General features: G+C 48.7%; 1 protein-coding gene across 3 annotated transcripts in view; it reads left to right on the top strand.

Moving 5' to 3' along the window:
- The window catches only part of LYG1 (lysozyme G-like 1), a 10,461-nt gene extending 2,811 nt beyond the window's left edge, over positions 1–7,650 (top strand). For all 3 annotated transcript variants that reach the window (XM_014529788.1, XM_014529793.1, XM_005858350.2), the window contains 5 exons: positions 2,282–2,347; positions 4,259–4,363; positions 5,294–5,487; positions 7,076–7,208; positions 7,395–7,650. In XM_014529788.1, the coding sequence (XP_014385274.1) occupies positions 2,305–2,347; positions 4,259–4,363; positions 5,294–5,487; positions 7,076–7,208; positions 7,395–7,513 (594 nt within the window). In that variant the 5' untranslated portion in view covers positions 2,282–2,304 and the 3' untranslated portion in view covers positions 7,514–7,650. The remainder of the gene's footprint in view (positions 1–2,281; positions 2,348–4,258; positions 4,364–5,293; positions 5,488–7,075; positions 7,209–7,394) is intronic.
- The last annotated feature ends 3,825 nt before the right edge of the window (positions 7,651–11,475 follow it).

The following is an 11,475-nucleotide window of genomic DNA, read 5'->3' as shown; positions in this document are numbered from 1 at the left end:
GCCCCCGCAACAGCCCAGCAATGCCCTGGCAATCCCTTCCAAACACTGAGTACTTTCTCGCTCCTGTGGAGCTGGGTCATGGAGCTGCTGGTATCAGCATGTGGTGTTCATGCCCATTGTTGCATCTTGCTCTTTCCTGATGTAATTGGAGAAACGACAGAAAGGAACTCTGTGTTTCTAAGTAATTGTGTATTTACCTAGACCCGTGGTCGGCAAACCGCGGCTCTTTGGCCCCTTGAGTGTGGGTCTTCCACAAAATATCATGTGCGGGCGCGCATGTACAGTGCGATTGAAACCTCGTGGCCCATGCGCAGAAGTCGGTATTTTGTGGAAGAGCCACACTCCAGGGGACAAAGAGCCGCGTGTGGCTCGTGAGCCGCAGTTTGCTGAGCCGCAGTTTGCCGACCACTGACCTAGACTTTTCATTCAAGTGCTTTCTCAGCAGACATTTCCTTAGGCTTGGAGAATGAGGGACTTTCTTCCCATTCTTCCACTTGGGTTTCCAAGAGGAAGTGCTGTTATTTTTTGTTTCGTTTGTTTTTTCCCCCTAGAAAAGCAGCAAAATGCCCTGAGTGTAGCATCTGGATAAAAGCAGCAAAATGCCCTGGGGGTAGCATCTGGACGCGAGCAGTGCTTTTTTCTCAGGGTTCTTTCCATAAAGCCAGGGGGGAGTCTCTGTAAAAATGAACTTTCTCTGAGCTTTTCCTCGTGGAAGTGGCTCTTTCTCCACTCTGTCTCCGGGACTGAGTGTCCTCTCTCGGTCAGTGGTGCTGAATAAATGACTCCCGTTGGGTGATTGAACAGAGAGTTCCTGCAGACCCAGCCAAAACTCCAGCCCCCGTATCCTCTTGGGGTTGGGACTCAGCATGACATTCTCTGCTCAACTCCAGGGAATCAGGCAGAGCATCTCAACGCTGCAGGGAAGAAGACCGAATGGTGCGTCTGAGGGACACACAACCCCTCCGTGTAAGAGCCCTTCACTCAGATGTCTTCCTCACTACTCCTTCATCTTTTTGGTTTTGAATTTTAAAAAATTTCCCATTATAGTTGACATCCAATGTGATAGCATTTTCAGGTGGACACTGTAGTGGTTGGACTTACGAAGTGATCCCCCCACCAAAAAGTCTAGCACCCCCTGCACAGTCTCTCCTTTGTCTTGAGACGTAATCTCTCTGGGTGTTTGCAAGGAACCACCCATAAGAACAACCTTGACACAAAAGAGATGAGAAAAGCATGATGAAAGTGACGAATGCCGCGTTTAAATGCACACTCCGACCTGTAATGATAGTAATGATTCGAAATGACAGGTAGCCAGGCTCAGCCGCCCTAGGGAGGCGATGGGAACGCCTGCGGTGGGAGGAACTGTGGTGGGGGGGGGGGGGTGGGGGGGCAGGGGGCTGCTCCACCAGCACTCCCCGGGGTCAACGGCAAACTAGGAAACTAGGCTGCCTGACGTTGGTGTATTCGTTTGGCAGCTGGTGGGGGAACCAGGCTCTTTGGACATGTGAACGGTGATTGGAGGAATGTTGGGATGAAAGAGAAAGTGCATGAGAGCAAGTGCGAGGCCAGTGTTCGATGGTGACCACTGTCAGGTCTCCCCTGCAGTGAGCACTTCGGGGTCCACTCCCGGGCCCCTGCCCAGGACCTGCCTTCACGGGGACTCAGCTTGTGGTGGAAGTAGCCTGTCTCTCCACCCCCCTGGGCCAGGTTTGCTCCTGCCCAGGAGTTTCACAGAGTGGGAATGGCACCGTGGCACAAGGGGCCAAGAGGGTCTGAGCCCCCAGGCTGGGCTTAGAGCGGTGGGCAATGTCTTACAGCGCCGTCTGACAACCAAAGCAAAGAATATGTTCCAAGACACCGAGGGGAGAGTGACCTTTCCTCTCACCTGAAGGAGGAACCCAATGAAGAGAAACACGGACATAAGTTCTCCCCTTTTTGTATTATCTTTTGATAATAATGAGGCTACTGGGGCCGGGCACATGCATCGGAAACTTGCCGTTCGGGGTCCGGAGTCAGGGCACCATGATCCGGCTGAGGCCAAGGCATCCTGGTCCCTGTGGGCCGAGCAGGCGTCTCGTCATTTTAAGCCAATGGAGAGGATGGGTGGAGCAGCATCCTGCTTTGCTTTTTTTCGTTATGATTCAAGTCATTGATTTTCTTAGTTCCTGGGGAAACTTGTTCTCCTTTCCCCACACCTTTCCATAGGAACATTGCATGCTGTTATGGCGCCAATTGATATTTTCACATCTTGGAGCTGATTTGTATTTTAAAATCACTTTAGGACCGTGGCGTGGGATCATCAGTATGTCTGTGCTGTGGCTGCTTCTGGGCCTCCTTGCCCTCACCGGTGAGTGTGTTTCATTTTCCCAAATGACCTTGGAGATGGAAGGATTCGCACAGGGTCCTAGTGGTACTCGGATCCTTGAGACTGCAGTGGAAATGTTATTTTTCCTAAGCTGTCCGCCAGCTCCTGGAGGAGTAACGGGCTGAGGAGCAGCCTCTCTCCGGCCCCACAGGGGACAGGAGGAGGGCTTCTCCCGAAGGCGGGGGCGGTCGCACGGCGTTGCCATTGGTAACTGCTCATCGTTTCTCTACAGAAACCCTTCCACCAAAGTACTTGTTGAATTAATTAATGGAGCATATATTTCCATGGGGGGGTTGAGGCAGCTTACAACGATAAGACAAATGTAACTCAGTAGAAAACTAGCATTGAGGGGGTCCAGGGGATGTGACTAAGCTAACCATCGAGGCGGACATAGTTGCAATGCTTGCATTTCAGATTTGTCCTGTTTCCTTGTAGCTGGGCAAAAAGGGAAAAGTACATGCTATTAGAGAAATAAAGAGAGAAAGCATAGTTCCTCAAGAAAAGCAATTTCTTTCCCTGGCTCTAAATTCTACAGATTTCTCAGATGGGGTCAGTCTTACATTCATTCACTTATTTGTTGACCTATTCATTCAACACATATTTTTAAATTCCTATAAGGAATTTTGGGAATGCAGTATAAAGAACTTGGAGGGACATGTGATGTGGTTAGGGAGCGTCTAGGAAGCAGGGAGCAATGAATGACACAACTAGCTACTTTGAAGGGTATTTGTCACCAATTACAAAAGTAGGGTGTCCTTATAAAAATGGGCACGTTGACTCATTTAGTTTTGAGTATACTCACGAAAGACCATGTCATTTCATTTTCTCATTTCTCTTAGATTATTCATCAAATATTTTAAGAGTAGAAGTATGTACTCCAAAATACTAGTATTCTCAGATTCAACCCTATAAAGGTCTTAGAAGAGAACCTTAAACTACATTTAGTAAACATGCAGAACACATATAATCATAAGCAATAGACCTGCACTCATTAAGATTTAACGATATAAGCTAATTTCATGAAAGAATAAAACATATCAAAAAGAGTGATCTAATAAGAAGTCCTTACAGGCTTATAACAGTGGGATGATGATCTCAAGGGGCAATTTCTTGCCACCTGTAGGTATCTTACTACTGGCGCGTGTGCCCTCCTTCCGATGTGCGTGGTGAATTCTCGGGAACGCCCTTCTCCTTAGTGGTCTTTGTGTAAAATTTCTCTTCCCCTTCAGTGCCAGGAATGAGTGGTAGTTAAAGAAAGTGAGAATAAAGGGCAAAGAGAGAGAGAGGGAAGTGGAAGGAGGGAGCCCCACGTGGAGACGAGGCCTCGAACCTCACCACGTGCCCTCCCCGTCTGCGGTCGTAAGCACCCATGCAGCTGTGCGCCGAGAGCAGGGAAGCCAGCTCCAAGTCACACTTACCAGCAGTCGCTTTGCTTGGGGTCTGGGCTGAGAGCCCAGGGAGGCCCAGGCTTTATACGTGTTTCTCCAGAGCAAACATAGTATCTCACAGACCAACAAGTTAGGGGTATGGGAGGGAGAAGTGCTGAGAGTTCACATCCGATGAAGATAAGACCTAGCTTACAGGATGCACAATCTCTGATTTGACCCCAAGACACCCACTCAACAGCTTTGGACAACCCCAGAGCTTTGCAAGGAGACATGCGCCAGCAGTTCCTCTGCAGGATCTGAGGTGAGGATTTAGTACCCAGGAGGTTCTGTGATGATTTCTTAGTCAGTGTACTGTAAATTGCAGGAGGGTTTCCATTGCGGAGTGAACTTCTCGTTGCAGATTTCAGTACAGCTCTGTTTATTCATGTCGCTGCATTCACGGGCAGAAGGATGGCCAGAACTGCTCTAGTTCAATGTCTTAGGTTGACATTTTCTCAATTTGTAGACTCATCTGAAAGTGGCAACTGGGGATGCTACGGAAACATCCGAACCCTCGACACGCCCGGGGCATCTTGTGGGATTGGAAGACGCCGAGGCCTGAACTACTGTGGTAGCTAGAACCTCATTGTCCACCTCGCCCCCCTCCTCCTCTTCCTTCCTCTCAGAAAGTGATTCCTTCAGGCAAGGGTGGCTCCAACAGGACTCTGCCCCTGCCCTGGTGCCCCACACCGATGCCCCCAGGCATTCCCTACAGGTTTTGATCCTCTCAACATACCCTTTTGGTCCCCACTGTTTCCCACAGTCCCACCCTACGGAGTGGTGGAAAGAGCACTGGACATGGAGTCCAAAGACGTTGTTGAGTGCTGGCTCTGAAGTCCCTTAATTCCCCTGAGCCTCTGCTGAAATGGGGATAATAGTACCTACGTTACAGTGTTGTTGCGAACTCTGGTCCGTCATGTGCACGAGGGTGCTTTTGAAACCACAGAAGTGCTGAGAAGGTTAAGTGGGCTGCAGGGGGAAGTGGGCTTGGTTTTCACTTTGCCCAGCACTCTGGTATTTCCTAAAGCGTTAAGCCCGCATGATTGCTGGGAGTCACTGTAGGGTGGAAAGGTGGGCTAGCGTGAGCACGCCTGTCAGGAAAGCTCTCCGAGGACCTCTGGAAGGGTGTGGGAGAATTCCTCCCTCACATCATGTGCTTCTTGTAGCTGATGGGCGTGCATTTAACCGGGCAAGTCTGTTTGGATGCTTAGGATGGGGCCAGTGGGGCCTGTGCCCATGAGATTCTCCGGGAGGAGGCGAGCTGCCCCAGCTGAGGCGCTGGTGGCCACAAAGGACACTGCCTCAGGGGATGCCAACTCAGGCTCAAAGGAGAACTTAATCTCAGTTCCGGGAATGGCCACCAGAGGTCTCAGACCCGAACGCGGGCTTCTCAGTCCTCAGCTGCTGCCAGGAGGCTTGGCGTGTATTTTCTCTCTCCTTTTGAGCTCCCGTTTCGGCGTAAGTCACACCAAGCCACACCTTCCTTCTGTGTTTGCTGTAGGAGTCCGTGCTTCTGAGAGGCTGGCTGAGATCGATATGCCGTACCTCCTGAGATATCAACCCATGATGCGCACCGTTGGCCAAAAGTACTGTGTGGATCCTGCAGTGATCGCTGGTGTCCTGTCCAGGGGGTATCCTGGCGGCAACCTTCTGGTCCAGGCTGGCAATGTGGATGATGGAGTCAGGGTGGTGCAGGTAACCCTCCAGGTGGCCACTGTGCTGCCTGGCACAGCTCCAAAAGGGCACCTTGGGATTTGTTGTGCAGATGGTACTCCTGGGGCAGCCCCGCAGGCTCTCTGCCTGAGAGGGACGAGCAGCACCATTGCTGCTTCATTTTGAGCCACAATTCCTTTTCCAAGTAAGTTAGGCGTGTCCAGGGTGTCATCATTGGTACCCTATTCTGGGTTTCTGGTGAGGCTCTGCAAGAGAAATACATAGATCGAATCCTTGCTCTTCTATTTCGTAGCCACATGACCTTGGATAAAGCATTTAATCTTTCTGGGCCTCAGTTTCCTCACCTAGAAAATGCCACCCTCAGAATTGTTACGAAGATTCAATGAAATCATGTGAAAAAGTAGATTCTCAGCAAATTCAAATTCCTTTATCCCCGTCTTTCCACAAAGTTCTTAGTTCTGAAGGTCACATGCTTTTTAAAACAACTTTTTACTTATTGATTTTTTTTTAGAGAGAGAGAGAGAAAGGGAGAGAGTGAGAAACGTTGATTTGTTGTTCCACTTACTTATGCAGTCGTTGGTTGATTCTTGTATGTGCCCTGACCGGGGATCAAACCGGCAACCTTGACGTATCAGTACAACACTCTAACCAACTGAGCGACCCGGCCAGGGCCTCAAGTTTTATTTTTGCAGGAATCTGCCTGATAGACTTCAGGGCGCTGGTCATAATTAACCTGCTGTGGAATTAACTGTGCGGGGAGAATGGGTGATGGCAGGGGAGATGATGGGACCACAGTCTTTTCTATTACATGTCACATTGTGATAGTTGTTGAGAAACCTGTCAGTAGTGCAGTCATTGCTTAAACTTTTAGGAAAAAGTATTCCTCAATGAACTTTAGATTGGCTTCCCATTAGTGCTTTGTATGACACCATACAATTTAAAAGTATCCAATAATCTGATGAATTTGGGCCGATGAGAAAGTGAGTTTATGAGAAGGTTGCCATTGCTGTAAAGTCACAGGGCAGCCGGAAAACGCAGCCTGGGACCAAGGACAGCCTGGGTGGTTGAGGGCCGCATCGTCCCAGCCGCCCTGCTCTGCCTCCTTTGTAAAACCTTGTTCTTGGGAGAAGGATGAGTCCATCTCCTTTAAAGATGAAGAAAGAATTTCCCTGAGTCAGATACTTCTTCTAAATATGGTGAAACACATATGGAATGGTAACCAGGGGTGTGGGACAGAAGTTAGTGGTACCTTTAGACCTTCGGATTGTCTGGAAGGATAATTACAAGTCCGGATAGGAAGCCCTTTCTGGGCTGTTGGAGGGTTTGTGGTTGTGGCGTTGAAGGAGGGCATCAGGCAGGAACCACCCCTCCCTGTCAGCGTGGCTTCCAGCCTGCCTCTCACCAAGGCAGCGGGCGCCTGTCTGCTCCTTCCTTCCTTTGTCCGAATCTTGTCGCTTTACTGCTGGTCCCCAGGGAGACGGGAAGTGGCCTTCGTTCTTCCGCAGGAGGAGGAGAGAAAGGGAAGGGATGTGAGAAAGCACTGACAGTAGGAAGCCACATCACCCGCCTACCCGGCTCACCTGGCTTCTCCTCTGCCCTCCCCCTCTAGGACACTGGCCACTATGCCCCTACTACCTGGATCAGCGAGTCGCAGCTGTCCCAGATGACTGAGGTCCTGACTGTTAGAATCAAAGACATCCAGAGGAGGTTCCCGACCTGGAGCCCCGACCAGTGCCTGAGAGGTAGGGGGAGCCCAGGGTCGGTGCTTTACGGCAGGGAACAATAGGGACCAATGTAATACAGGTGCCGGATTCCCCCTGACCTCACTGCTTCCTGGTGAGCACGAGGAAGGGAATCTAAGTTGACTGCTGAGCACCCTGAAGCACTGAGGGCTGTGGGGTCAGCATTAACCCGTCTCGCCCTTGCAGGGGGGCTCTGTGCCTACGTCGGAGGGCCCAGCTATGTCAGAAGCAGCCAGGACCTGGGCTGTGACTTCTGCAATGATGTCCTTGCACGAGCCAAATACTTCAAGAGACACGGCTTCTAACACTTCAGATCAACCCCAAGGTCATTCTCATGCAGGAGGCCTCATCTGTTCCACAGATAAAACGAGCCAATGCGCTTATAACTGAGAATCTGAGTTTGACCTGAAGGTTGTCAAAATAACATGACATACATTAAAGGAAGAGCGATTCTCTGCATCTTGTGGTCTGATGTGTGTATGTGTAAGTTAAGGGTTGTGTCTCTTTAAAGGTATTTCCATGGAGGTAAGCTGGAATTCTTGGATTTCAGTGAAATGAATCCTACACCTCATTGACTAGCATGGCCAGATTTAGCAAATAAAAACACAGACAGCTGCCCCGGCTGGTGGCTCAGTTGGTTGGAGGGTCATTGCGTGCACCAAAAGGTTGTGGGTTCGATTCCCAATCAGGGCGCATAGCTAAGTTCTTGATTCAGTCCCCAGTCGGGGCGTGTACAGGAGGCAACTGATCAATGATTCTCTCTCTAAAACTCAATAAAAACATATCCTCAAGTGAGGATTAAAAAGACCACACAGATAGCTCAATTACATTTGAATTCAAGATAAATAATGACCATGTTTTTTAAAATTCTCATGGAAGGATATGTTTTCTGTTAATTGATGTCAGAGAAAGCGGAATGGAGAGAGAGAGAGAGAGAGAGAGAGAGAGAGAGAGAGAGAGAGAGAGAGAGAGAAACATCGATGTGAGAGAAACATCAATCAGTTGCCTCTGGTATGATAAAATCTGCAGTCTTTTGGTTGCAATCTTTTGGAGTACAGGGCTTTGTCCAACCAACTGAGTGAGGGCAAAAATGAACAATTCTTTAAGGTATAAGTCCCATACAATATTTGGAACACATTTGGGCATATGATATTTTACCTGGCAACTCTGTCATTGATTTCTGATAAAAATAATAGTTTCAAATTTAATTGAAAAATTTGATGAGGTAAATTTGATGGTGGCCAGCCCCATCTGCTGGGTAGAGTAGTTTCAGGAGAGGCACTTGGTAACTTTGCAGCATTAGTTTAATCCTACGTCAGTCTCTGTCATCTAAGTTCACCTCCTTTCCTTTCCTGGACCACAGAACCTTCAACCCCCAACTTCCCCCAACTCAGCGGAACAATTCCCTTGCTTGGGGCACTCACAGTGGTTCACAGTTGAAGCTGCCTGAGGGACACTGACCATGTCTCTGTTGGTAAATTACTTAAATCTGGGGGGTGTATTCTATAAAAGTAATTAATGTCCCATTCTATCAACTGTACGGTATCACTGCAGAGTGTCATTCTGGAACAATTATCCTTTTAAGCAGAATTTTTTTAAAGCAACCAGTCTGTGTTCAGCACTATATCAGAGTCTCTGCCCTCAGGAAGGGTGAGTCATTTTACCTGGCAACTCTGTCATTGATTTCTGATAAAAATAATAGTTTCAAATTTAATTGAAAAATTTGATGAGGTAAATTTGATGGTGGCCAGCCCCCTCTGCTGGGTAGAGTAGTTTCAGGAGAGGCACTTGGTAACTTTGCAGCATTAGTTTAATCCTACGTCAGTCTCTCTGTCATCTAAGTTCACCTCCTTTCCTTTCCTGGACCACAGAACCTCCAACCCCCAACTTCCCCCAACTCAGCGGAACGATTCCCTTGCTTGGGGCACTCACAGTGGTTCACAGTTGAAGCTGCCTGAGGGACACTGACCATGTCTCTGTTGGTAAATTACTTAAATCTGGGGGGTGTATTCTATAAAAGTAATTAATGTCCCATTCTATCAACTGTACGGTATCACTGCAGAGTGTCATTCTGGAACAATTATCCTTTTAAGCAGAATTTTTTTAAAGCAACCAGTCTGTGTTCAGCACTATATCAGAGTCTCTGCCCTCAGGAACGGCTGAGTCATAAAGTTTAGTTGGGGACAACAGCCAACTACACGTGTGCACAGGGTACAGACTCAGGGTGTGTACCAGGAGACAGTGTGAGGAGGTCACTTTCTGTGTCAGGTGCCCAGGGAACCTGATTATGACCACTGATGCCCTTGACCTTCTCCAGGGCCACTTCCTTCTTGGTCTCCCCACCCTCTGCCTTCCAAGACCCTCTCAAGGCTGAATCCAGTGGCAGGGTTCCCACCGAGGAGAAATGACCGAGAAGACCTCATGAGCACGTTTCACTGGCACAAGGGAAAGAGACTGAGCACTGGTTAGGAGCCCCCGGTGGGAACACTTGGGTGAATAAAGTCCTTTGGAAATCACACCCCTGGTGCAGGCTCACGCAGCTCCCACTGGGAACACGTCCACCAGTAAGTGGGGGTCACTCGTGTCCCTGGTGACAGTCATCCTGAGAAAACACTCAGTCCAGGAAGGCCAACAAGGAGCGCTGTGTCGTCACAGTGGCAGCTCTGATGGAGGCACAAGTGAGTTAGGGGATTAATTAAACAGCTATTAACCAATCCTTGCCAAGCACCTCCTACCTGCCAGCCAGGGCGTTAGGAACTGCAAAGGCACCTCCTTGCTCACAACGGGATCCTGGTATAGAACACGTGGGCACAATAAGCTAATTTGAGAGGAGAGAAATGAAAATTGGCCTGTGTACTGAGGCCTGAGTTCCCAGAAGAGGTTGATTTGGTGCTGAGTTGTCACACCAGCCCGGATGCACGATTCCATGGAACAGACAAAAGAGCTCCCAACCAAAGCTGTAAAGACACTTGCTGAGTCCCAGAGCTGGTGAGGGATCGACCTGGTCCAAACCCAGTGCCACATGCACATAATTTGATGATGATGATGAGTGTGTGTGAGTGCACACGCATGTGTGTGGTGGGGGGTTGGGGTGACCAACAGTGCTGGTTTGCCTGGAGTTGATGGGTTTTCTGGAACATGGAACTTTCAAGACTAAAATCAGGAAAGTTAAAGGGGAACTTTCTGAACGAGTCCAGGTGAGTTGGCCACCTGAGCTGGGCATCATCCCTTCCAGGAGGAATTTGAAAACCTGCGAGGACAGTTTTCTTCTCTCCCTCTCTCCCTCCCACCTCACTCTCTTTCTTTTGTTGCCACATGCTGGGGGTGAGTTGGACATCACTGATATTTTGTGGTGGGGCAAAGGATGCTAAACATTTTGCAGTTTGCTCTGGGAAGGATGGCCCACCGAGTGAAGCACATATGCCTGAAGGGATACACTATATATACATTTTAATGTGCTAATTAATGTAATAGACATTTTATAAATCTCCTCCCGAGTTAGCCTTTGTCAGCTTTACAACCCGGAAATGTGTTTTCCCCCAAAGATCAGGCAGCCATCCCTTAGAAATATAAACCTCTAGGAAGGAAGTGCCCATGTCCCTGTCGCTGTGGCACCTGCTTCTCATAGAAATAATAATTTCTTTGTTAATCCTCACCAGAGGATATGTTTTCCATTAATTTTTAGACAGAATGGAAGGGAGAGGGAGAGACAGAGAGAAACTTTGATGTGAGAGAGACACATCCATTGGTTGCCTCCTACACGTGCCCTGACTGGGGCCGGGATGGAGCCTGCGACCCAGGTGCATGCCCTTGACTGGAATCAAACCCAGGTCCCTTCAGTCTGAGGGCCAATGCTCTATCCATTGAGCTCTATCTGGCTGGGGCTTTTCCTTAGATTTTAAAAATTAAGTTAATTTAAATGTATTTAGTCTCTGCTAATAGTTCTGTTTTTTTTTATAAATATATTTTATTGATTTTTTACAGAGAGGAGGGGAGGGGGATAGAGTCAGAAACATCAATGAGAGAGAAACATCAATCAGCTGCCTCCTGCACGCCCCCTACTGGGGATGTGCCTGCAACCAAGGCACATGCCCTTGACCGGAATCGAACCTGGGACCCTTGAGTCCGCAGGCTGACACTCTTTCTGCTGAGCCAAACCAGTTAGGGCAATAGTTCTGTTTTTGATGAAACCTACTCTTTATTTTCCTTTTGAAGTGCTTCTTTCTTTCTTTCTTTCTTCCTTCCTTCCTTCCTTCCTTCCTTCCTT

This window comes from Myotis brandtii, unplaced genomic scaffold (assembly GCF_000412655.1).
Source record: "Myotis brandtii unplaced genomic scaffold, ASM41265v1 scaffold1169, whole genome shotgun sequence".
In the NCBI taxonomy this organism is placed as follows: Eukaryota; Metazoa; Chordata; class Mammalia; order Chiroptera; family Vespertilionidae; genus Myotis; species Myotis brandtii.
Note: the sequence above shows the minus strand (reverse complement) of the source record. Positions and strands in the feature narration are given on the sequence as shown.